General features: G+C 46.1%; 1 protein-coding gene across 1 annotated transcript in view; it reads left to right on the plus strand.

Annotated features, from left to right (window-relative positions):
* COG6 (component of oligomeric golgi complex 6) overlaps nt 1–27,982 on the plus strand; it is a 464,502-nt gene that overhangs the window by 405,561 nt on the left and 30,959 nt on the right. Inside the window, exon 17 of the mRNA XM_078657244.1 lies at nt 10,141–10,194. Within this exon, the coding sequence (XP_078513370.1) occupies nt 10,141–10,194 (54 nt within the window). The remainder of the gene's footprint in view (nt 1–10,140; nt 10,195–27,982) is intronic.

Genomic DNA, 27,982 nt, shown 5'->3' on the forward strand with positions numbered 1-27,982 from the left:
GTATGTGTGTGTGTGTGTGTGTCAGCAAAAGATCTTAAAAAATGTTGTTTTGAAGCAACAACCTAAATTCGATTATGGTTTTGCAGTGTGGTGAGTGCCTGGGTATTGTGAAAGATGTAAACTGATGGGTGTTAAGGGTTTATTTGTTTATTTTGATTTATTGAGAGTTTTATAAAGTGCGTACAAGAACCGGCAGTATCAGAGCGCTGTACAGAATACAAGTTTATACCAGGTTACAGTGAGAACGGATTTAAGGACATATACAACGAGGGAGAATATTTACAGGAGGTATATGCCGAAGAGAGAGAGTGAGAAAAATCAGTTACTCCCCATGGAGGATTCAAGGGACTATCGTCAGTACATAATGACATATCAGTTCATTAGATATCTTTCAAGCAAAAGGGATTTAATGCTCTTCTTGAAAAAAGCAAGGGAGGAGCTTGTGCAAATCTCTGGGGGTAGTTAGTTCCAGATTCTTGAAGCATTTCCAGTGAAGGAGCATGAGTGGGATCTCTCTTTCTTGAATCTAGGCCGCTCAAGAATAGTGTGTCTGAGCTTCGCAGGGTGCGGCAGCCTTTGAAAAGGGTGAGTTTACAGGCCAGATATTTAGGAGTCCTTTGCGAGTAATGCAAGCTATTTTGCAAATGCACCTGTCTGCTATCTGTAGCCACTTGAGAGTTATAAATAAGTGAGTAATGTGGTCAAAGCACCTGGCCCCCAAGACTAGCCTCGCAGCGGCATTGAGCATGGTCTTCATGGGTTTGTGATGAGATTTCTACGTGTTGGCTAGAATCATGTTACCGTAGTCAAGCCTAGAGGTTACAAAAACCTGTGCGACATTTTGGGAGTCTAATTTCAGGATGAAATGTTAGATTTTTTGTAGAAGTCTGACTTGATATAAAGTGCTTTTGGCCGAGGATTTGAAATGGGTAAGCTTGTTTACATTTTTATGCAGTGTTATTCAAAGGGTTGTGGGGAGCGTTGTGCGGGGAATATAGCAGAAGAATTCCATCTTAGATGGGTTTAGCTTAAAGTGATTGACAGATAGCCATGATTGCCCATTTATTAGAGTACTATGTAAGTGAAGTACAAAATCTAGAAGTGACATTTTCTAGGTAAGCTACCTGTCCTCTGCCTACAGACGATATGCAATATTGGCCTGTTGCAGGATCAGTGTTAGGGGATCCATATATAAGGGTCGTTTTAGGAGGTTTCAAAATGCCACTTCACCGCTGTGTGACTGTAATAGAATCCTGAAGCTGCACCAAGAGTATACAACTTACATTTTTAATAAAGTTTGCCTCCTACACTATGTGATTTAACCCTTTTATTTTCCCCTCTAATCACATAAATGAGGAATTAGTAAATTTGCCTGTACTTTCAGAGCAATGCAGGAATTCAATGTCCATTGTGTCCAAAGATGTTTCTCCAATGCATTGTGTGCATTGCCTCTTCCAACATGTCGTAGATCTTTGAGATCTCTTGTAGTTTTATATATAATGAGAACTCACAAGTAAAATGAGAGAGGTAGAGAAATCTGACAAAGAAATAGGAATGACTGGCAGAATACAAATCGCAAGCACTCCCGTCGGCCATGTTGGAGACCTCTGTCACTCAGCCACCTTGAACTGTGCATGTGTAAGTGCATAGTATCCTGGTGCGGCTGCCATGGTAAGGTCGGCTCCAGTGTCGATTTGTGTGGGAGAAAAGGGCCAAAACTGCACTACCGATTACATGGAGTATTGGACTCGACGAGCCTTAACATGGCTGCTGTGTCCAGATGATGAAATGCCCACCAGCCCACTCATGTGTGTTGTAGGTATGGGTAGGGCAGCCATTTTTGATGGGAGCAACAAGCAGGCTAGATAAGATGCTTCAGAGAAATGCAGATTGCATATACCACAAGTGTTTTAATTGTAAAATTATCTCTTCGCTAGAAGTCAAGTATTCATAGAAATGCAATTTTCCATAGATTCATCTTGATGTTTCCAGTTGAGTGTCTCTCACATGTACTGCTAGAGAGCGCTGCACAGGCAAAGCTACCCATACAATTCCACGCCACCCAATCCACCTCCGCACCACATAATTAAACACCAAACCACATAATTCAACTCAACAACATATTTACACAACCCACCATATGCATCCAATCTTCAGCACAAAATTCCATATCATGCCACAAAACGCAACAGCACACCACATAATTAAAGTCCAATACAAACCACTTCACAGCACCAGGGCCGGACTGGGAACCAAAACCGGCCTTGGCAAAGTGCTTGCCCCCCCGCGGGGGGTTGTGGGTGCCACCAAGATCTTTGCCAGGGCCTGTTTTCGGCCGATTTTGTTGCTGCAAAAATGGCCCTGTAACAAAACCGGCCCCCACTCGTGCGGCGCACCGGGGGATTGTCCGGTGCCCACTACAATTCCACAATTAACAATTCCAATGCAACCCACACAATTCCACTCCACACCACATACATCCAGTTCACTCCCCAAAAAAAAAACACGGTTAAAAGACTTGTCATTTGCTACGCCTGTAGCTCTAACTTTCACAAATGCGAGACCATTTGCATTGCAAATGCCTCTCGACTTTTAGTGAGCTCTGTAGGTTGCTGCATACTGAAATGAGTGGGTGTGATTGTATGGGAACTTGAATGCAATACTTTCTTCCCATGGAGCCAGTTGAGGGTTTTTATTGAGCCGCCCCAGATGGCTGGGTTTTATCCCGGAGATGTGGTGGTCCTATCCAGAGATGAAAAATTAGGTGGGGTTATTGGCGTGGTGAGCATCTATCTCTCTTCCGGGTGCCTAAAAATGTCATTACAAAACTACCTTATTTTTTTTTTGAATTCTTTTTATTAACAAGTGACAAAACAGGTGGCAATCATCACAGTATAGCTTTACATCGGTTACCTTGGTAGCGCAAGGAATCTCTAGACATCTACAGTAAGCACAGTGCATAGGGCTGAAAATGAAAAACAGTGTATTAAATAGAGTTCACAGTATAAGCGGTTTGTCAATCAGGGCGGTTCGGGGGGGGCTCACATATATTTCCTCTATAGTCGTTCCAGGCTGACCAAATCCGTGTCCATTTTCACGGGCAGCCCCTTGCCTCGTATACAGTCTTCTCCTGGAGCATGCACCAGTCCATATCAGATTTCCATTGTCCAATCTTAGGAGGTTGAGTCGCCCCCCACAGCCTTGCTATGTTCCTTTTAGCGACCACAAAACCTAGGGTGGCCCAGACTTTTCCACTAAGCGATAGGTCTGTAGGTTCCCAGATATTCAGCAGGCATTTCTTGGCTTCAAGTCTAACCTCTACCTCCCAGACCTCCTGCATACATCGGGTCACTCGGGCCCAGAATTGTCGCAACCGTGGGCAGTCCCAGAGTATATGAAAGAAGGTTCCCGCCTCCCCACACCCCCGTCTACAAAGACCATCCGCGCTTCGGCCCATTCTCTGCAGTCTAGTCCCTGAGAGGTAGACACGGTGCAGGATTTTTAGTTGGATGAGCCGAAATCTGGCCGGGATGGCCACTTCCTTAGGGGAGGCTAGTGCACTGCGCCATTCCTCCTCGTCTATCTCTAATCCATCAGCTTCCCATTTACACTTGAGGGGGGAGAGTAGGTCAGAGGACTGATTGATGATTTTCTTGTATGTGAGTGATATTGCATGGTCGGGAAGGTGACCGTCAAGAAGTCTGTCCTCCAGCGGCGAGGAGGCAGGAGGCTGCGTGCCCGCAGGAATGTTGGTTTGTAGGGAGTGTCGGACCTGGGTGTACCTAAAGTGTTCTGTTTGGGCAAGTTTGTATGTCTGCTGGAGTGATGCAAATGGTGTCATCCCCTTCGGGCCCCACAGATCTCTCACATGAGAGATGCCTATGAGGTCCCAGTTACGGAACCCTTTGGTTCGGCCTAGCCTGCCGAGCCTCTCCGAGACCCACAGGGGGGTCGCCATCGTGAGGGTATCCGCCCAGCCTAGTGTGTGCTGCGCGATATGCCAAATCTGTACCGAGTGTTGCGTAGGCCCCGTAAGCGGGAATCGTCCCAGTTTGGAGTAGTGTGCCGCCTCGAAGTTTCCACCCTCCAATTGCCATCGGTCCATACCAAAAGCCGGGTCATTCCCATCGCTGTATTTGCAAGGGTAATGGCCGAGAGATGCGCGGCCCAGTAGTATTTGCGGATGTCAGGGAGCGCTATACCCCCGTCAAACCATCCCAAGGTCAGTTTCTGTATGGATATGCGGGGCATTCCAGCCCACAGCAGTCCTCTCGGAGTGGCCTCGATAGAGGCGAAGTACGACTTCGGGACAAGGTCCGGGTGATTTTGGAGGGCGTACAAAAACCTAGGTAGTGTCATCATTTTGAAGAGTGCCGCCCTCCCGAGGAGGGACAGCGGGAGTCGCCGCCAGGAAGCAGTGTCTTTCTTGAATCGCTGGAGAGGCGGAAGGAGGTTTCTCTCATATCTCACCTCCGGGTCTTTGGAAATGAACACTCCCAGGTAACGGAATCCCATGGAGGCCACCGTGATAGGGCAGTCCCGCGGAAGCACGGGAACCTCTCCCTGCAGCACGTAGAGAACGGATTTGCCCCAATTGATTCTATAGCCTGAGTTTTTCCCGAAGTTGGTTATAATATCCATAACGACTATTAGGGACTTTCGGGGTCTGGTGAGGTATAGGAGGGCGTCATCCGCATAAAGCGAAATTCTGTCCTCCCAGCCATCGGCCCAACGTATCCCCTTCAGGGAGAGATCGTGCCTGATCCACGCGGCCAGGGGCTCTAGTGAGAGGGTGAAGAGGAGGGGCGAGAGATGGCAGCCCTGTCTCGTCCCCCGCTCCAGTTCAAAGAGTTTGGAGATTTTGTTGTTAACTGAGACTTGAGCTAAGGGCTTAGTATATAGGAGGCGCGCCCACCCTATAAAGCTGGGGCCAAATCCCAGTTTGCGGAGGCCGCCATCATGTAGGACCACTCCATCGTTGCGTCAAGGGAGAGCAACACCGCGTCTTCTTGGAGAGTGTGGCAGCGGCCCAGGACTCCATGTAACCTTCGGAGATTGAGCGCAGTGTTGCGGAGTGGCATAAAGCCAGATTGGTCCGGATGGACCAAGGTAGGGAGGACAGGCTTCAGTCTATTAGCAAGGACTTTGGCTAATATTTTGGGCTCTGCGTTTAGAAGGGATATGGGCCTGTAAGAGGCGCAGGAGTCCCTCGGTTTCCCTTCTTTGTGAATGGCCACTATCGTGGCTATACGCTGGTCCCGAGGCAAGATACCCCGTTCCTTGCATTCCTCGAACATAATTTTTAGGTATGGGCCGAGGCCAGAGGGGTTAAGCTTGTATAGTTCTATCGGTAATCCGTTGGGTCCTAAGGTCTTCCCAGACCGGAGGTCTAAGATTGCTCGGGTCAATTCCTCAACCGTGATCGGCGCCTCTAAGTCCTCCCTCTCCAAGTCTGAGAGAGAGGGCATACGGATATCGGTCAGTAAGGAGACCGAGTCCTCCTCCGGCCGGTCCGAGCCTCTGCTGTATACTTTTTGATAATGAGACGCGAACTCTTGAACGATGACTCGGGGCTCGGTAAGTACTTCACCGGACTCCAGCCGGAGCTCAGCGACTACTCTATGTGCCTGTTGTTTTTTGTCGAGCCAAGCTATGAGCTTGCCCGCCTTATCCCCTTGGTCATACAATCTACCCTCTCTGTCCCTCGCAATGGTCTTAGCAGCGTCGGTAGCTAGTGCCCTGTATTCCGCTGCCTTGAGTTCCATAAGGTGGACTGCCGCGGGATCACTCCCCGCGGCGGCCTTCGTTTCTAGCTGCAGTAAGTCACTCTCCATGCTTGCTATTTGCTCCGCACGCTCCTTTCGGCGCCCTGAGATCGCCGATAGGGCCTCACCTCTAAGTCCGGTTTTGAAGGCCTCCCAGAGCATCATGGACGAGGCCACGGTGCCATCATTTTCGGCAAAGTATCGGTCTATGGAGAGGAGAGACTGCGTCTGATGGGTTCGTATCTCAGGTACCACGCATTAATCGGCGCCGTGCACCCCTCTCGTTTGTCGCCCATAGTGAGATGGGCTAACAGCGGCGAGTGGTCTGATACCCCTCTTGCCAGATGAGTGACCTCCCGGAGTGTTGTGTCGTGGTATTGTGGTGCTAGTAAGTAATCCAGGCGTGAGAACGATCGGTGCGGACCCGAGAAGAAGGTGTACTGTGAGTCTCGTGGATGACGGGTTCGCCACAGATCTAAAAGGCCAAAAGCCTCTAAGAAGTCAGTAAGCCATCGGTGACCCTGTGGGATGTCTCTAGGTGGAAATCTATCTAGTGTACCCGACACTACGGCGTTAAAATCGCCCCCTATCAGAAGGCGTCCCTCGGGGAGTGAGAGGATTAGTTTACCTAGCTCTTGGTATGATTGTGTCTGAAGCCCAGGTGGTATATAGACTGTGACTAGGTTGATCTTGTAGCCCTCCCATGAACCTGATATAGCAGCAAAGCGCCAAAAGGGGTCTGAGTCGGAGTGTTCAATGATCATGGGGAAGCTGCGTCGAAGTAGTATGCCCACTCCCCGAGATCCCGAGGTGAAGCCTGAGTGGTTTGCCATGTAGTAGCCCCATCGGTTCAGTGCTTGGCATGAGTTGCCCAATAGGTGTGTTTCCTGAAGGAGGACTACGTCTGGGAGGTGTTGTTTAATGGCCTGTAAAACGATAGTGCGTTTGTGCTTATCTCCCAGTCCGTTGATGTTCCAACTCAACACCTGTAGACTTTTATCCCACTTCATCGAGATGTGTGTGAGCTGTTAGATTGTCCCGCCGAACCACCTGCCTATGCACAGAGGAATATGTCTGGCCGGATACCTTGCCCAGAGGTGCGCTTCTTATAAAATAACAATGAAAGGAGTGATGTGACATTGCCAAAGTTACCAAACTGTTCCCAACCACCTCCCAACCGCGACCCTCCCCCCCCAACCTCCGTGTGAACAAGGTTCATAGGTCCTGCAACACGGAATTCCCAGTGTCTACGAGTGGTTATGATGCCAGATGTATAGCTAACCCCTTTCAGTTCAGAGTCTAAGAGTCATGGGCAACAGAGCAATATATAAAGCGACACTTATCGGCTCGGTGAGTCTCTCGGAGTGCGCCTTCGGGCCTCTCTCTGTTGTGTCTCTATCTCGGACTTGCGGAGCGGGACCTCTAGGAGCCTTGACTCCGTCCTTCTTGTTCAGGTCTCCCGGTCGCTGATCCCGGGGATGAGGTCTGAGTGTCTCTCCAGTTCTGAGTCTCCGCACCCTCGCCTGTCACGGGCACCTCCTTGTCGATCCAGTCTTGCACCTCCGAAGGCCACGTGAAGAAGAAGGATTTTCCTCCCATAAGAACCTTGAGTTTGGCCGGGAAGAACATCATATATTTGATGCCCTTTTCTCGGAGTACCCCTTTTACACCCGCAAAAGACCTCCTCTCGCGCTGGACATGGAGGTTGAAGTCAGGAAAGAATCGAATTGCGGCGTTCTCGTAGAGTAGATCTCCGGACAGTCTGACCGCCTGCAGGACAGCATCCCTGTCCCTATGGTTGAGGCTTTTACCAATTATTGTCCTCGGCGGCGCTCCCAGTTTAGGTTTGGGGATGGGCGCCCGGTGTGCACGCTCAACGGTAAAGATGGTAGACAGGCGTTTTGGCTTGAGGTGATTGAGGATTAAGTCCTCAACGAATAGCTCCACGCTGGGCCCCTCGAGGTCCTCCAGAACTCCAACCAGGCGTATGTTACTTCTTCTGGCCCTCACATCCTGGTCGTCCAGCCTTACTGTCATCTGACGGTGTTGGTGGACCAGCTCATTGACTCTCTTCCCAGTTGCTTCGTAGATGCCTGCAGGTCAGCAATATCGGTCTCATTAGCCTTCGTCCTTTCCGACGTTTTATTAAGATCAGTACGGAGAAGGTTCACTTCTATGGCCATCTTGTCTATTTTAGTTTCAAGGGTAGTGCCCAGTGACTGAATGGCCGTCATAATACTGGCCAGCGATGGTTCTTTGGGACTCTGCTGGCCGCTTGCAGGCGCCTCCGTCCGCGGCATTCCCCTCTGCACTGTGTATTTATCTATATTGTTCGATTGGGTGGACGTACCCTGCTTAGGCCTCATGGTGAAGTCAACGTCGAAGATCAGACCAGTGGGCAGGAGCGATGGTGCTTCGCGATGAAAGTTCGCCGGCAAGCAGTACGATGGCTGGAGGAGTGTGGCCTCTCCGTGAACGTCCCCCCAGCACCTCAGCGCATGAACCGGGCCAGCGGCGGAACTCCCTGCGTCCAGGAGAGGACTACCGGGGCGGGCAGGATAAATCAGAGTGTCAAAGTTAAGTATTGCGATGAGAGCGACACGGGCACCAGGGGCTGCACAGCTCGGCAACGCGGCACTTCTCTGAATAACTGGCAGGGCCGGTGCCGCTTCAAAGGTAATGGAGCCACGCACCCGTCGGGTCAAGGCACAACAGGGTCCCAGCCGCACCCTCAGGCCAGCGCGCCACTTTCTGGTTGTTCCTCGGCGCAGCACCAGGTCGTCGCTATCTCCTCAGGCCCGTGCGTCGCAGTCACCGGTCCGCCGGCACAGCAACGAGGGCCCACGGTCCAAGAAAGTCCCACCTCCAAGTAGACCAGGCCGCCATTCGGGGCTGAAGATGAGCGATGCGCGCCGGCTGCGACTCACCATGCGTCGCCTCCTCGCAGGGCAAGATTATTTATCACAGGGTCTCTCTGGCTCCTGTCCGATGGTCCTCGCCTCAGGGCAGTCTCACCCCCGCAGGCGCCGCCCAGTGGAGGTCAGGCACTCGCTCCATGACCAAGTCCGTCACCACCCGGACCAGGCCGCAAGCCGGGGCCTCACGTTGCGCGGCACGCCGGCCGCGATGCACGCACAGGCTGGGGCCTCCCACGGCCGCCCCTTGGAAGGCCGTATCTCCGCTCCGGTGAGGCGCAGAGGCTCCGGAGGCAGACCGCTGTGTGCGGTGGGGTTAGGGGGCCACGGTGACACCGGGAATGTGCGGGAAGCAGCGGATGTTGTGCGGCTGGAATGAGGTTAAGGGCTCGGGCCGGCGGAGCTCCGGGATCAGGCGGCCATTGCAGTCGGCGCCAAGCCACGCCCCCAAAACTACCTTATTAATATATTTTTTTAACAAGCATTTTCCTTACTACAGCAGTTTTGCCATTTCTATGCGCTCTTAGTAGCAGATGTTACTTTCGTCCAATTTAATGATCCTTATCTCTGGTGGAGGCAGTGCCTTAGTCATCAGCTCACTCACCTAAAACTTACTGAGGTAGAAACTTATACTTTCTCCCCAATTGGCACCAGGAAGTATTCTGCTGCACTTCAGGGGCAGCGCTTTGAGCAGTTTGTGAGGCAGTGAGGCAAGTCATATAAGCCCGTCTCTGTCTCTTTGATATTGAAGGTTGGCCCAGGCCCCGACAGGCCGAGACCACTGCCCTCAAGCACATTTTTCTTAATTTACTCTTTGTGCTGCACAGCCGGTGACCGCTTCTGCCAGAGCGGGTACACATTTTAAACCCATTTCGTCTTCTGGAGGTAAATTAAGTCTACAAACTGTAAGCAGTAACACCCACATGGAGGAAGTCTGCTGCCTACCGTGGCTGCTCTTACTCCCTCCGACGTGTTGCTGTGAGCTGACTCCAGCCAAGCTCGGTTTGCCTTATGTTTTGTGTATGCAAGGGCTCCTTTGTGAAAATCGAGCACTAATTATATGCAGTCTGGACACAACTTGGAAGCTGTTAAATACGGTGCAAAGTAAATGCACACTATTGGAGCACGTGTAATTTTTTTAAATTTGACGTTTCATTTCTGTATGAGCAACAAATAGACTTTACTTGTGAAGGAGGTAATTATGTGTGAAACAATCTCACTTTCTTTTCTTGTATAAGTGTGCATGTATACTGGGTGGTATTGTTTTGCTTTGTAACACATACTTTCATATGCTTAATAGTCTGCCTGAAAATTGTTCCCACTACGTTGCTGCACTATCTTGTAGGCCTTCGTGAATAAAAGCCTTGTTAGTGCTGCCAAGTGGCACCTTGATAGTTTTTATTCAGAGCCCACTTCCGTAACATGCTTTTTTTTTTTTTTTTTTTTTTTACAATTTTCAGGGTCCACTTGCCAACATACCCAGCATGGATTCGGCTTCCCTGAAAGCTGCTATGGTAGGTTTTTACATTTGTACCATCAATTATTGGACACTTCTTCCATTCTGCAGTTATTCATAGTATATTTTGATTCATTTTTCTGTTCCATATGAGGTTTTTATGGGATGAAATCACAGAATATCAATTTTATAACGTAAGCGAAGCTTCTGAAAGGAATGCTCAGAAAGTTTAAACTATCGTTCTAGCCTTTTTGGTGCATATCTGAAGTACATAAATTCCTCCCTTAACATCTTCCAGACACAGTCGACCATCCAGTTGCTTCCAGACACAGTCCAGCATCCAGTTACTTCCAGACACAGTCCAGCATCCAGTTACTTTCCAGACACAGTCCACCATCCAGTTACTTCCAGACACAGTCCACCATCCAGTTACTTCCAGACACAGTCCACCATCCAGTTACTTCCAGACACAGTCCACCATCCATTTACTTCCAGACACAGTCCACCATCCAGTTACTTCCAGACACTGTCCACCATCCAGTTATTCCAGACACTGTCCACCATCCAGTTATTCCAGACACAGTACACCATCCGTTTACTTCCAGACACAGTCAACTAGCCATTTACTTCCAGACACAGCCCACCATCCATTTGCTTCCAGACACTGTCCACCATCCAGTTACTTCCAGACACTGTCCACCATCCAGTTACTTCCAGACACTGTCCACCATCCAGTTATTCCAGACACAGTCCACCATCCGTTTACTTCCAGACACAGTCAACTATCCATTTACTTCCATACACAGCCCACCATCCATTTACTTCCAGACACTGTCCACCATCCAGTTATTCCAGACACAGTCCACCATCCGTTTACTTCCAGACACCGTCAACTATCCATTTACTTCCAGACACAGCCCACCATCCATTTACTTCCAGACACTGTCCACCATCCAGTTACTTCCAGACACAGTCCACCATCCAGTTATTCCAGACACAGTCCACCATCCGTTTACTTCCAGACACAGTCAACTATCCGTGTACTTCCAGACACAGCCCGCCATCCATTTACTTCCAGACACTGTCCACCATCCAGTTACTTCAAGACACTGTCCACCTTCCATTTACTTCCAGACACAGTCCACCATTCAGTTGCTTCCAGACACTGTCCACCATCCAGTTAAGCACTGGATTGTTCATTTTCTCTTCCATATGGCAGATGTGGTCTAGGGTAAAAAGGTATGTTTAGTTTATTCACACATTTCCCGCGTCTGGCCATATTTTAAGATCTTGGACACATCACTTCTTCTTTGTGTGGCTAGGTTTACCTAAATGCTAAACGCTACCTTTTAAGAACAGTGCAATGCCGTTATTAATCACTGAATCAAAACACGATCTGACAAGCTGCTATTTTTTTTATTGCAAGAATATGCTGCAAAAAATAAAAATCAACAAACACTACAAACTAGATTACCCGTGGGAACTCAAGAAAAATTCTAATTCAAAACAACAAATCACAATCTTTGGCACGCCAGTTAACTCTGTGTCAGCAGGCCCTCTTTCTGTGATCATCAGCTTTTTCTCATCCTCCATGCTCTAGTCCTGTATCTGCACCGGTACTGAGTTAACAGAATATTGGCCAATTAAGATACATTTTTAAAATATACAGTGCTAGTAGTATCATTCGCAATAATATCTTTATCCATGAAGCAGCTTAAAATACAAAGTCAATGTAACTTAACATTCCGCATCTCAAACTATTTACTTACTTTTAATTCTGTTGGGGGCTTATCTGGTCAGAATAGGTTTACCAGCATGATTCTTTCGGGTGAGGCAATCTTTGCTTCCGTGCCCTCAACAGAGTTGATACTATCCTGTTCAGTAATTATTGTCAGGACCAGACACGAGCATTATGGCAGGTCAGAGCTAGCTCACCACAAACAAGCAAAGCCACATCTCCCATTGGCTTAAAGTAAACATTTTTGAAGATGCGTTTGTTCGACCAGTCCACAGCCTTCATAATGTCCTCCAGACAAGCACACAAAGCTGAATGTGCCTAAAACCTGGAGATGGCAATATCGACTTCCTACATCACTCATCTCATCCATGCAGCTATTGTAGGTAAAATAAATCTTTAAAGCAGTCAGCAGTTGGAAGCCCGGGGACCCGTGGGGGTCTGAGGTCTTCAGTCATGGCGTGGAGGCTTGTATGCATTGTAGCAGACAAATATTTGACAAATATCTAAACTCTTGCTAAGGAATCACCCTGGTGTTATCTTTAGTATGTCTGGAAACTGTAAAGGTGACCCCATGTGGTGTAAACACCCTACCTGAGATGTCTAGAACTCAGACATCTTATTTATTTATTTATTTTATTTTTAAAGTTTTATATAGCACTAGCTTAACCCGTAGGTATCAGAGCGCTTTACAAACACACAGTAAACAGCAGAAGGACAATTACATTACATCGTAGTCCGGCAGTAAGGAAGCAAACAAAAGAAAAAAATACATCATGGGAAATATATATGCAGTGCAGCGGAGGGGGAGAGAGCAATAAAAAGAAACAGGTGAGAATGACATAATCCGGTCACCCACTATCCTTGAACGTCCAGGGGGAGCGGAGACAACTCGGATATAGTAGTCTAGGTAAGTTGACGTTGGTCCTGATAGTATTTGTTTAGGAAATGGAGTTTCAGGTCCCTTTTGAAACAGGAGAAGGAGGGTTTGCATCTGAGTCAAGAACAACATGGAAAGGGGAGTTCCCAATATTAAAAGGGACCCAAGGGGTTCCAGCAAAGAATAAGGGACGCCCACAGAACTGCTCAAAATTCTCAAAAATTAGATCATTTATTGATATTCATAGAAAAATAACACATTATAATTAATTCAATAGGACATACAATGTTTAATAAATAAGATTCAGAAAGAGAGGTATAACATCAGCCCAAGGGACACAGAGAACACTAAAAATTGGCACACAGGTCATACACTCATTCTAACAAAAACTGACTCATTCCCAAACCATAAACATTCATACTCTACTCAATCAACAACCACATATCATCACAAAAAGTGCCGACGCGCGTTTCGAAACAGTGCCAATATGGGGAATTCCTTCATCAGGGCACATGACAAAAGAGACACAGTTTATTAAGGTCTCAATGGGGATCCTATAGCAGCATGATGTAGGACAGGTCCCAGAAAGTACAAGAGGGCAAAGAGAGCGTATCTGTGGGCGAAAAAGACAATTTTAGTAAACACATTTAATGTAAAGCCAACAGTGCCAAATAATTGGTCACAAAAAGAGGGAGGAGAAAGACAAGGTAAACACATGTACAATCATGCCAGCCGTCCAGTTGATTAATCTAAAAGGCAATAAAGAGGACCTATTTAGAGAGTCAAAACACCCAAAGTCCACAACACTGAATACAGCCGAAACCAAAAGTGAAGATCGAAAATTAGAATCACCAGAAAGTCTGTGAGAGCAAAATAGAAAGATTCCATCCCAAAACAAATCAAGACTGCAGTCCGGCATACCCAATATTTTTCGAAATGGTCTGCTCAAAGTCGCTAAACAACTCGTAGGTAATATGTGGACCAGGAGATCCACGGTCTCCAAGACCAGGCGGCAATACAGATATAAAAATGGCTGCACCAAAGAATTACTCTGAGAAAAATAAAAGAATTTTGTTGGAAGAGAGGATCCAGGGACATGAATCTCTGAAGCAGAGCAACAGGAAAGGGTTTGCATCTGAGGACTCCAGATACAGCGTTCCATATCCTGGGATCGTTGCCAGAAAACGATCGGTATTGGGTGGGTTTTTTTTCTTCATTTTCGGAGGAATAAGAAGGAGAGAGTTGGAGCTTCTCAGCGTTCTGGATTGACCTGCTCTTATCAGTTTTTTATTTAGGTAGTGGGGGCAGGAGAGTGAAGGGTTTTGTGTGTGATGTAGGCCAGTTTATAGATACATCTCCCTTCCATGGGAAGCCAATTGAGGCAGTTGAGAGCTGGAGTGATGTGTTCAAATCTTTTAACTCCAGATACGAGTCGAGCGGACATGTTCAGCACTGCCCATAGAGGGGCTAGGTGAGCTTTTGGAGTCCCTGTAAGGATGGCGTTCCCGTAGTCGATTTTAGTTTGACCTAGGGATTGGACTACTGTCTTGAGGTCATCGTGGGGTTGAAAAGGTTTCAATTTCTTGAGGTGTTTTAGAGAGAATAGAGCACTTTTTGCAGAGTTTTTGATGTGGGCCTCCACTGATAAGTTCTTGTCAAGGTTGATGCCTAGAGACTTAACTGAGTTGGCTAGGGTAAGGGGGCAGTTTAGGACAGTCAGATTCCTGAGCCATTCTTGGATTGGGCGATGGTTATTTTTTGGAGAGAATAGGATTAGTTCCGTTTTGTCTGGGTTGAGCTTTAAGTGGTTAACGTAGAACCAAGATTGGATCTCGGTTAGGGTGGTATTGAGGCGTTGAATGTCGCTGGGGGACTTGATCCTGAAATAGATTTGGGTGTCGTCCGTGTAAAGGTGGTAGTTCACTCCACCTTTTTTCAATATGATTGTGAGGGGCTCCATGAAGAGATTGAAGAGGGACGGGGAGAGGATCAAGCCTTGTGGGACCCCAAGTGTGACTTTAGTAGGCTTTGAGAGACAGGAATTAATTTTAATTTGTTGCGAGCGGTGTTGAAGGAAGGAGGTGAACCATTTTAGTACTGTGCCATTTATGCCGGAACATTTCGACAGGGTCTCCAGAAGGTCTGGATGGTTTACTGTGTCGAATGCCGCAGACAGGTCAATAAGGATGAGTAGGCAGGCATCACCTTCGTCTAGGGCCTTGTGAATGTCCACGGAGACGTTGAGCATAGCTGTTTCCTTACTATAGCCTTTTCTGAAACCAGATTGAAAGGCATCGAGGAGGTTGAACTTGTCAATGTGTTTATTGAGTTGGAGGAGAACACATTTCTCCAATGTTTTAGCAAGGAGTGGGAGGTTAGAGATGGGTCTGATCATTATGGTCAGCCCCAGGTTTCTTGAGAATGGGTGTGATTTGTCCTAGTTGAAGGGAGTCTGGGACACAGCCTGAGGTGAGAGAGGCGTTGATGATTTTTTCCCAGAAAGGGGAGATGGTGTGGTTGAGTTATTTTATAATTGTGGAAGGGAGGGGGTCCATAGTGTGGGAGGAAGGTTTTAGATTAGAAATTATATTGAAGACCTCGCTAACCGACATTAGCTCAAAGTCGGACCAAAGCGCATTGTTTTTTGGCTGGAGGTAGGTTTGATTGTCCATGTTAAGAGCTCTTTCCGAGTGGTGAAGGGAGGTTGAAGGGGGCCGGTTAAGGGGGAAGGAGGGTTAGCAGTTTGTAAGAAGGATTGATCAATTTTAGAGACTTTATTAGTGAAGAAGGTGGCGATTTCTTCATATCGCTCATTGGTGGCTTCGATTTCTTTAGAGGGAGTGCAGTTAGTTTGGCTTTTTACAATGTCGAAGAGATCTCTTGGTCTGTTTTTCGCCAGATCAAGTTGGCTGCGGAAAAAAGATGCCTTTTCATTGAAGATGTGTTTTTTGTATGACCGCCGAGCAGATCTAAGATGTGTTAGGTGCAATGACATGGGGTTTTGTCTCCAAGACCTTTCCGCTTGTCTGAGTTGACGCCGTTCATCATTCAGCTCCACGTTAAACCAGGGTTTTGATTTGGTTCTCCTCAGTTGTTTGAGTTTGAGAGGAGCTATTTGATCTAAAACATCTGTCATTCTTCAGTTAAAGTGTGAAGTGAGGTCATCAGCCATCCATGAAGAGGGATGGAGTTGAAGATGGGGATGATTCTTGGCTTCAAGTTCGGATAAAGGTATTTCTTTGATGTTTCTGTTCAAGAGTTTAGGTTTAACAACACAAATAGGTTGGAGGCTGGCAAGTGTGTCAATCCTGAACAGAATGAGGTTGTGGTTAGACCAGTCAATGGGAGAAATCTCTCTCAAGGAGATCAGATCATTGTTGGTTATGATCGCATCTAGTGTGTCACCTTTGATGTGAGTTGGCTTATTGCAGAGTTGCTTGAGGTTATATATTTCCAGAAGGTTGGAAAGGTTCAGGACAGTGGAGTCTTCTGGGTCATTCCAGTGGATATTGAGGTCACCCAAGAACACATTTTTAGTGTCTGTCCCGGAGAAACGTGTTATTAGGTCTGTTAGTTCTTCGGGTAAAAGGGTACGCTCTCCAGGAGGATGGTAGATGGTGTGGGGTTCCCTTGTAAGTGAGTTTGACACCTAGGTAATCAAACGATAGGTATTCAGCAGGTTTGAGTTTGGTAATCTGTATTCCATCTCTATGAATGATGGCTAGTCCCCTCCAATTTTGATCGGTCTGTCTTGTCTGATGATGTTGTACCCTAGAGGGGTGAGAATGTCAAGAATGGAGGTGGAGTGGGCATTGAGCCAGGATTCCTATAATAGAAATGACGACAGAACAGCTCAACCTTTATAATGATGTGATTTTCTCCATTCAAACATGGAAGAACGCTAAAAGAATTGTACCCAAGACTAGAGTCTCTCATTTGTAGTGCAGCTCGGCCCATGTTAGTCCCCAAAGGTACCCCCTTTTGAATTCAGTGCTCAGAATAGGCACATAATTTCTCGAATGGAGATCAAGCAGTGCTAGAATTTATAACCCCCTTATTGCATATACATTGTTGTTTGTTTGTCTCCTTTCTTTTTTCTATTATAGGAATTGAGAGTTAGCTAAAGATTAAGTGTTTTAGAGAAAATACACTTATGAATACTGCACAAGTTGTGTAAGTGATTCTATGTTTGTTTGTCCTGACGAATGCTCTAGCGACCCGGCTGGGCGTTACGGAGCAGAAACATGTTGACAGAAGTTAAGTGGTATAGTTGGACCCAGAACTTTATCCATATACTATGCCCACCATCATTTTTAACAACAGAGCCCTACCTTTTTATATTAAAGTTGAACCTGGAAAGACTCTGTTTTTTAAGTTTTTCAAATTTATTTTTCCTTCACCTCATTCTCTGGGGGTGCCCCTCATTCTCTGGACACTGCTACCAAACCAGAGGTTGCCTCTGGATGACGCTGGCATATAGCACAAATGGACATCCAATGATAATAAACAAAACACACAAGGTAGGGGAGGGCCTGAGGGGAATCGTGTTTATAGACTATTTTGGTACCTTGTCCCCCAACTTAGCAATGAACAACACGAAAGATACCAGAAGTCTGTATACAGGAGCCTAAATAGTGCTCACTCTGTAAAACAAAACCAAAAGGTTAATGTTCAGGTCATAACAATCTTAATTGATGTGTGACCGCAGGAGAAGAAGAAAGATCAGAAAGGTAGCCCCAAAGGTGCTTGAAAAAAATAAAATCCCCATCAGCCCGCTCAATAGCGGAGTATCGTCATCTGGGTAGTATGGTTGACAAATGTGGTATCCAGAGTGCCCTTCCTTAAGTACAACCCAAGGCTAGCAAGACTTGGACCATCACGTTGACCCTCAACCAACAGAGATGCAGACTGAAAGGGTTAAGTTGCAGTGCTCAGAAAATGTGAAAAAGGAAAAGAACCAAAACTCTTAATCCAAGTGTTCTAAAAATACCTACCTTGATGTCATGGGAAAAACTTTATTGGGTCTGACCATCAATGTGGTATGGTTAAAAACAGAGTGAAAAATAGCATGCAAGGAATTGCTATTCACCATGAATCTTATTTGGTCGACATGTTTCAGCCTACATAGGCTTTCTTCAGGACCTATGATGCACTACTGCAACATCAACTTACTGTGTCAAAGAAACTAATAAATGGTTCAAACTCCTCTATAGTAGGGAGTTAGGTGTCTTCTCCTGCATGTGAAACAATTGAAAAAGATACAAATGGCAATCATTATTGCTATTACCAAAGGAGCTACTAAGTGTCCAGTACACTATAAATTCCTATGTTAATCCACTCACCCAAATTGTAGAGAGGAATAACCTCACCTCACCTGGCACTTGCTCACAGTGAAGGAGGCCACGCACTAAAAAGGAAAGAAAAGAAGAAAATAGAGAACATACGTTTCATTTCAAGATCAAAGAAAGTTTAGACTCTGATGGCCAACTACAGGTGGCAACAGAAAGGGGGTAAAGGATAGCGATAACACACCTTAACATGAGGGCATAATATTTAAGTCCTCAGGGTAGGAAAAGTACTACAGGGTGACAAACACTTCGTCTGCCCACGTATGAACAAGGACCCATGTAGTCAATGCCTCCCATCAGGCCACCCTTTCAACAGATCAAGGTCAGAGCCTGTACCCAGATCAAAGTTTCCACAAAATTGAATTGCAAGTATGTGAAACAACAAACACCATTCTAAGAGAAATTCCCTGGTGTCCCGATTGTCAGCGAAGAAAGGGCAGGGTCCTGAACTGTACAGTGGCTACGCCTCCTCCCAACCATTAGCAATCCGTAAGAAACTACAAAAAAGAAGAACGCGAGAGACCAGTGTCCTCACCTCTCCGTCGTTGCCTCGCTCTGGGAAGTGAGCCGAGGGGGAGGTGAGGACATCGTGTGTCAAGCAGGAAGAAATATCGTGGCTGCGGACGTGAAAGAAAACCGTTCGTTTCCATCGCGTCCAATCAGAAGGTCAGCCAACTTCTGTGACTATCAATAGCGAGAACTGAGCCCTGATTGGATGCCCTGCTAAAAGAAGCCCCGCTATTGGCTTGTTTGGGGCCAATCGGATTGCCGCGCTCGTTTTGTTTATGTTGTCTCAAACAACCACATCGGGTCATATCAACATGCGGATCCCTACACACATAGACTGGACGGTTGTCCGTTACCTACTCATGTGGTGTGTTTGATCTTATACGGAGTGAACAACCTCCTGCTTTTCTAGGACCGAGCGCCTTCCGTGGCCCATACGAACATAGCTACACCCTGATTGGATGACTCGGTCCGTCCACTCCAGCCAATCGAAAGCAGTGGGCCAGTAAAAATGGCCGGATACATTGTTTACAAGTTATATAAACAACAACTTCAGTATGTATAGCTATATCAAATGTATAAGCGATCAAATGCCGCTGTATTAAATACATGACGACTACCCATGTATGATCCCTATGAAGGTCAGACCGTTAGATGTAGATATACAATCGGTCGATCTATACGTTTAGAAACGGTAATCTTGTGCACCTTCCGGGTCAGTCAGACGTGAGATCGCCTGATCAATCAAAAACATATACATACTGGGCAGAGCTCAATGGGGCTCATACCTGTTCGGTCATACAACCTACCGTAGGTCCGTCCAGTATTAACGGTAAACGGTTGGTTATATGAAAGCTCACTGGGTGTTGTTTAAAAAGTGGTATGCTCAACAACCCGAGCAAAATATGAATGTTCAAGTGTCACACAGACCCCGTCACTTATCAATCTGTGTAGACCATATTATATACCAAACTTGTAAAGGCCAACTGAGTACAAAGAGCCAGAGAGCAGAGTAGATACACTCTCTATTGTCTTATTTGGGACACAAGACCAATTTGGTCGCATAGAAATATCCAGGACTCAAAAATTGAAAAAATACCATGTGTAGTGTTGCAGAGGTGGAAAACTGAAGACAGGTACTCAGAGTTGTAACCACGGGATATCATCATTAAGCCCCTCCGTGTCACTCTTCAGTTTGAACACCCATCTCTGCTCCCTTCTGAGTAGAAACTGGGAGATGTCTGTTATATGATTAGGTATGTATGGTTGTTCCAGGATCACCCACTCCAGGTCGTTTGCCTGATGTTTGGCCTGGAGAAAATGGGATGTGAGCCGAGTGGCTTGTTTACTGCGTCTAATCGTGCTCTTATGTTCCTGGACGCGTAATTTTATCTTCCTCGTTGTCATCCCTATGTATCTCAACCCACACGGGCACGTGATTTGGTATATAACTCTGTCGCTGTTGCAATTTGTATGGCGTTTGAGTATCCATGGTCGAGAGGTACCTATATCCACTGATGAGGTCTTCTTAGTCTGTGGACAAACTGAGCAGTTTCCACACGGGTGATGACCCTGTACAGGTGGAAGATTCCACAGAGTGGATGTAGATTCATCTGCAAATCGTTGTGGTCTGGTGTGGACCAGCTCGTCCTTCAAATTCGTTCCTCTTTTGAACGCAAAGAGTGGTAAGGGAATCTTATCGCCAGAACTGTTCAGAATCTTCCACTTCTGCCTGACAATCTTCTGTAGTTTCGACGAAGAAGTGTTGAAAGTCGTAACACAAACCAATTGATTCAAAGGTGGCTTCTCTACCGGTGCCTCTAACAGGGACTCGCGATGGTTATTTGAGGCCCGTTTGCATGATGTCCTGATCAGGCGACTGGGGTATTGTCGCAGCTTTAATCTAGTAGAAAGGTCCTTAGCCTGAACCCGGAAATCTAACAAATCTGAACAGTTTCTCCTCACTCTCAAAAACTGTCCAAAAGGGAGGTTTTCCCTTAGTGAGCGGGGATGATGACTATCAAACCTTAAAAGAGAGTTCCGCGCCATGGGCTTCCTGTAAAGGGAGCTGGCCAAGTGACCATCATGTGGAAAGATCACTAAATCCAAGAATGGTAGTTGGTCTTTACTATGTTCCAGGGTGAACCTTAGGAAAGGATTAAGCACATTGAGCCAAACATGGAAGGCTGACAAGGAATGTTCATCGCCACGCCAAACCACCAAAATGTCGTCTATATACCTTTTCCACACCACCAAATGTTGGTGGTACTCAATATATGCTGGGTTTCAAAACTGTGCATGTAGAGATTCGCCAGACTCGGCGCAAACTTGCTGCCCATTGAGGTCCCAGATGTCTGTAGATATAGGGAATCCTCAAAAGCAAAAAAGTTCTCCGTCATCACGATCCTGGCCAGTTCTGTTATAAAATGGACAGGCGTCACACTGTCCGGGGGAGATTCTTCCAGGAGTTCTTGAATAGTTTGTAGCGTCTCTCTCTGGGGTATACAAGTGTACAGTGATTCTACATCAAAGCTAGCTAAGATGTCAGAATCCGTATTGAAATCTACCCCTGGCAGCAAGCGAAGGACATCCTTGGTGTCCTGAAGGTATGACGGCATTTTCTTAACCAGAGGATGTAAGAAAACATCTACAAATGATGACAAGGGTTCTAAGAGAGAACCGATCCCAGAAATGATAGGCCGACCCGGAGGAGGTCTGGTCGGCTTATGAACCTTTGGTAGTGTGTAGAAGTAAGGGATGGTAGGAAACTTCGCCACCAAATAGGCCGCCTCTTGGGATGTGATCCATCCTTCCGCGCCAGCTTCCTCTACCAGATGTTTGATCTCATTCGTGATCCTTGCCGTGGGATCCTGGTCAAGCAGTGTGTAAAACTGGGTGTTACCTAGTTATCTTAGGCATTCTGTGCGGTACGCTGTGGTGTCCTGAATCACAGTGGCCCCACCCTTGTCTGCTGGTTTGATTGTAATCGCAGTGTCTCTAGACAAGGTCTCAAGGGCAGTTCTCTCTTTCTTAGACAGGTTTTGATAACCTACATGACCCGAGAAGTCCAACGCTCTCATGTCATGTAGTACTGCTGCTTCAAAAGCTCCAACTTTTGAGGGTACCTGCTGGAGTAAGGGCATAAAAGTCGATTTGACCTTGAGCCCAGTGCTAGTGTCCAGGATTGTATCCTGTTCCTTGTTTTTGAAGAAAAAATGTAATCTGACCGTCCTGAAAAAACGCTCCATTTCCTCTCGGATTTGGAACGGTTCGCCAGCGTTGGTAGGAACAAATCCTAGACCTTTATTAAGCACTGCTTTCTCTAAGGGGGACAGTGTACGTGCACTTAGGTTCACAACAAGGTCATCGATGGTGTTAGATGTATCACTTGTTGATTCCGTATCTCCTAGTTCATTTGGAATCAAAGATTGTCTGCCCATTGTACCTGACCCGGTTTCTGCCCTCTCCGTCTGCAATTGGTTTGTGTTACGACTTTCAACACTTCTTCGTCGAAACTACAGAAGATTGTCAGGCAGAAGTGGAAGATTCTGAACAGTTCTGGCGATAAGATTCCCTTACCACTCTTTGCGTTCAAAAGAGGAACGAATTTGAAGGACGAGCTGGTCCACACCAGACCACAACGATTTGCAGATGAATCTACATCCACTCTGTGGAATCTTCCACCTGTACAGGGTCATCACCCGTGTGGAAACTGCTCAGTTTGTCCACAGACTAAGAAGACCTCATCAGTGGATATAGGTACCTCTCGACCATGGATACTCAAACGCCATACAAATTGCAACAGCGAGAGAGTTATATACCAAATCACGTGCCCGTGTGGGTTGAGATACATAGGGATGACAACGAGGAAGATAAAATTACGCGTCCAGGAACATAAGAGCACGATTAGACGCAGTAAACAAGCCACTCGGCTCACATCCCATTTTCTCCAGGCCAAACATCAGGCAAACGACCTGGAGTGGGTGATCCTGGAACAACCATACATACCTAATCATATAACAGACATCTCCCAGTTTCTACTCAGAAGGGAGCAGAGATGGGTGTTCAAACTGAAGAGTGACACGGAGGGGCTTAATGATGATATCCCGTGGTTACAACTCTGAGTACCTGTCTTCAGTTTTCCACCTCTGCAACACTACACATGGTATTTTTTCAATTTTTGAGTCCTGGATATTTCTATGCGACCAAATTGGTCTTGTGTCCCAAATAAGACAATAGAGAGTGTATCTACTCTGCTCTCTGGCTCTTTGTACTCAGTTGGCCTTTACACGTTTGGTATATAATATGGTCTACACAGATTGATAAGTGACGGGGTCTGTGTGACACTTGAACATTCATATTTTGCTCGGGTTGTTGAGCATACCACTTTTTAAACAACACCCAGTGAGCTTTCATATAACCAACCGTTTACCGTTAATACTGGACGGACCTACGGTAGGTTGTATGACCGAACAGGTATGAGCCCCATTGAGCTCTGCCCAGTATGTATATGTTTTTGATTGATCAGGCGATCTCACGTCTGACTGACCCGGAAGGTGCACAAGATTACCGTTTCTAAACGTATAGATCGACCGATTGTATATCTACATCTAACGGTCTGACCTTCATAGGGATCATACATGGGTAGTCTTCATGTATTTAATACAGCGGCATTTGATCGCTTATACATTTGATATAGCTATACATACTGAAGTTGTTGTTTATATAACTTGTAAACAATGTATCCGGCCATTTTTACTGGCCCACTGCTTTCGATTGGCTGGAGTGGACGGACCGAGTCATCCAATCAGGGTGTAGCTATGTTCGTATGGGCCACGGAAGGCGCTCGGTCCTAGAAAAGCAGGAGGTTGTTCACTCCGTATAAGATCAAACACACCACATGAGTAGGTAACGGACAACCGTCCAGTCTATGTGTGTAGGGATCCGCATGTTGATATGACCCGATGTGGTTGTTTGAGACAACATAAACAAAACGAGCGCGGCAATCCGATTGGCCCCAAACAAGCCAATAGCGGGGCTTCTTTTAGCAGGGCATCCAATCAGGGCTCAGTTCTCGCTATTGATAGTCACAGAAGTTGGCTGACCTTCTGATTGGAGGCGATGGAAACGAACGGTTTTCTTTCACGTCCGCAGCCACGATATTTCTTCCTGCTTGACACACGATGTCCTCACCTCCCCCTCGGCTCACTTCCCAGAGCGAGGCAACGACGGAGAGGTGAGGACACTGGTCTCTCGCGTTCTTCTTTTTTGCAGTTTCTTACGGATTGCTAATGGTTGGGAGGAGGCGTAGCCACTGTACAGTTCAGGACCCTGCCCTTTCTTCGCTGACAATCGGGACACCAGGGAATTTCTCTTAGAATGGTGTTTGTTGTTTCACATACTTGCAATTCAATTTTGTGGAAACTTTGATCTGGGTACAGGCTCTGACCTTGATCTGTTGAAAGGGTGGCCTGATGGGAGGCATTGACTACATGGGTCCTTGTTCATACGTGGGCAGACGAAGTGTTTGTCACCCTGTAGTACTTTTCCTACCCTGAGGACTTAAATATTATGCCCTCATGTTAAGGTGTGTTATCGCTATCCTTTACCCCCTTTCAGTTGCCACCTGTAGTTGGCCATCAGAGTCTAAACTTTCTTTGATCTTGAAATGAAACGTATGTTCTCTATTTTCTTCTTTTCTTTCCTTTTTAGTGCGTGGCCTCCTTCACTGTGAGCAAGTGCCAGGTGAGGTGAGGTTATTCCTCCCTACAATTTGGGGGAGTGGATTAACATAGGAATTTATAGTGTACTGGACACTTAGTAGCTCCTTTGGTAATAGCAATAATGATTGCCATTTGTATCTTTTTCAATTGTTTCACATGCAGGAGAAGACACCTAACTCCCTACTATAGAGGAGTTTGAACCATTTATTAGTTTCTTTGACACAGTAAGTTGATGTTGCAGTAGTGCATCATAGGTCCTGAAGAAAGCCTATGTAGGCTGAAACATGTCGACCAAATAAAATTCATGGTGAATAGCAATTCCTTGCATGCTATTTTTCACTCTGTTTTTAACCATACCACCTTGATGGTCAGACCCAATAAAGTTTTTCCCATGACATCAAGGTAGGTATTTTTAGAACACTTGGATTAAGAGTTTTGGTTCTTTTCCTTTTTCACATTTTCTGAGCACTGCAACTTAACCCTTTCAGTCTGCATCTCTGTTGGTTGAGGGTCAACGTGATGGTCCAAGTCTTGCTAGCCTTGGGTTGTACCTAAGGAAGGGCACTCTGGATACCACATTTGTCAACCATACTACCCAGATGACGATACTCCGCTATTGAGCGGGCTGATGGGGATTTTTTTTTTTTTTTTTTTTTTTTCAAGCACCTTTGGGGCTACCTTTCTGATCTTTCTTCTTCTCCTGCGGTCACACATCAATTAAGATTGTTATGACCTGAACATTAACCTTTTGGTTTTGTTTTACAGAGTGAGCACTATTTAGGCTCCTGTATACAGACTTCTGGTATCCTTCGTGTTGTTCATCCAATGATAATGCCAATAACGCTAATGTGGGGCGGAAAATAGATGTACACCGCATTCGTAAAACATAGCGTTTATGAGGGTGTTCCATTCTAACCAATGGTTATGCAGTTACAAGTGTCCATTCAACTATATGATTATAAGAGTTTCACTTAGTCTGAATTTGTCAAACCCCTCCTTACATGGGATGCTTTCAAGCGCTTGGGGGCACGATGATGGAGTGGACCATGGGAGTTGGCCTTAATTGAAAATGCAAGCTAAGCCTCCTTGAGTTCTTCCCCCCTAGTGAATTGCCAGATTGCAAGATGTCCCTGACCTCCCCCGGAGACCTTGCCTTTTTGTCTCAGGATGCCTCTCCTGAGAGCTTAGTGATGCAGCTACTGCTCTGACAATTCCAAATACTTTTCTGACTACTCCACCCAATAGTGAGTCCAAAAGAGAGGAGACCTTTGGAAATAGGGTATTTTCTTATCCCAGTTTGGCCCTCTGGTCTGTCAATGGCAGTTCCGTGCTGGCCTGCTGTTCCCACGCTTCTCGGTATTCGTTGGCGCAAGTCCTCCCATGGGTCCCGACAGACCTTTTACCTGTCTTGACCTAAGCTTTGCAGACATTCTTCGCCATGCCTGCTGCAGTCAACATATTTCTGAGGTAATGTTTAGTATTCACTTATGGACATGTCCTTTGACGGGGCTCTCCTTTTTGGTGGCAAGGCAGATTCCACTCTGGAGCGGTTCAAGGAGAGCTGGGCCAAAACATGATTCTTGGGCTTATCTGTCCCACCTCACCAGCCACATCCGCTTTACAGTTCCTTTGAGGGTTTCACCAAAGGCACCCCATGCTGGCAGCCCCTTCAGTCTCAGCAGAGTGCCCAGCAATTTTGTGGCTGAGGCGGTGACATTCATCGACCCCCTAGTCAGGGTTAACGAGTTAGTCAGCTTACTATGCAGCCCCACCTGCCAACCTCTTTAGCATGCCCAGACAGGTTGGGGCTGCAGATTCTCGAGAAGGGATACACCGTACCCTTCATGGCCAATCCTGGGCATCTTCCACCAACCAGTCACCTTACTATGCGGCCCCATCTTCCAACCCCTTTGGCATGCCCCTAGAGGAGCACAGCCTACCTGTTGGTAGGCCATAACATCGGACAGGTAGGGGCTGTTGATTCTCAAGATGGGATACATCCTACTCTTCAAAGCCCCTCCTGCTCATGTTCTATCGACCCAGGACCAACTGACAGATGACCAACTGTCCACCTTACAGAAAGAATTGCAAGCCCTTTTGGCTGAAGGGGCTATCAAGAGGGTGGATGTGCCAGAAATAAGTTGTGATTGTTATTCCTGCTACTTTTTGTTGCCAAAGAAGGACGGAGGCTTTCATCCTTTTCTAGACATGCACCCTCTCAATGCCGTCCTCCTGAAGGTCACTGTAGAAATCAATGAAGCCTTGTAGACAGTTCTTGTAGATGGTAGTTTATTCAAGAAGGTACATCTTAATAAGTTCCAATATACACCCCACCAGGAGCCGCCTCCTGGCTGCTCAGCCCATCTTCTCCAACTGCTCTCTCACCAGTACAAACATTCCTAACATTCCAAATGACATCATATTGTCTGAGCATCAGGCAGAGAGCAAGGGCAGGGGATATGTAATGCTTAACAAGCAGATTACTACACATCTTCCCGCTTATAACGATTAAACAAAATCAAACAGTATACACAAATATAAACATAGGAAAAGAAGATAAACATTCCAGAAATAAACGTAATAGAACGCAGTACTAATATGGGAAGAAACTCTCCTCATATAATAATAATAATAATAATGTAATAATAGTATTATAGGTAATAAATTGCCTTCCCTATGTAATAATAGTAATATAAGTAATAAATGGCCTTCCTTATGAATAATAATAATAATAATAATAATAATAATGTAATAATAAAAATAGTAATGCAGTCATAAAAATGTAAGTAGTGAACATTAAAATAGAAATCGTAAATGTAAACAAATAGTAGGACCAGGGAATATCACATGCCCTCTACTCCATATACTGTAATATACTGTACCCTACTGCATACTTTTGCAAAATCAGGGACTCACACTCACGCAATAATACTCTGTTCACATACTGCATTCCCATGCAGTACCAGTAACTTTATAAAACCCCTATGAGTATACCGCATGGCAAGTGTGACAAATGACTGTAGGACTGTAAAACTTTACTAGAGCATTTGGAGGCAAGCCACACTCTAACATCCCAAATCTGATATGCTTTGGGCTCTAGGGCATCACTCTGTAGGCTTGACTGTATAGTCACCATGAGTACACTTAGATTTGTTGTCTCTGTAGACTAAAAGCTTTCTCCAGCGGAGTACGGGGCGTAGGAGGAAGGTCTTTCCACAACCTGTGCTCTTTAGGCAGTGAGGTACAGAAGAAGAAAACTAATAATGACCCCCACATCGAGGAAAAAAACCTCCATGGATGTGGGGGCCATTATTGTTTTATTTTTCAATTACAAATCCCACTCCGGAGTTAGTTTTTGGAAAAAATTGTTTTATTAAAATGTTTGAGACACCAAGTTTGGCTGACGGTAGTCTGTCAGGGTGGCTGACTTAATGCCCTCTGCTACCCTGATGGATGGAGCATACATGCCAATAAACCCAATTCAGCCCAGAGCCTCCCAATTTTGAAAGCCAAAAATGGCTTTATTATGCCTGTCTCCCGTCTTAAATTGCCTCTGCTTCAATAGAAATCTATGGGGAAAATCCATTCCCCCGATTTGTTTTTTTTTTTCAAAAATCTTCCACTTTCTTGTTCTAAAATGTTGGTATGTATGA

The sequence above is a fragment of the Lissotriton helveticus genome, chromosome 8 (genome assembly GCF_964261635.1).
Source record: "Lissotriton helveticus chromosome 8, aLisHel1.1, whole genome shotgun sequence".
NCBI classification, from domain to species: Eukaryota; Metazoa; Chordata; class Amphibia; order Caudata; family Salamandridae; genus Lissotriton; species Lissotriton helveticus.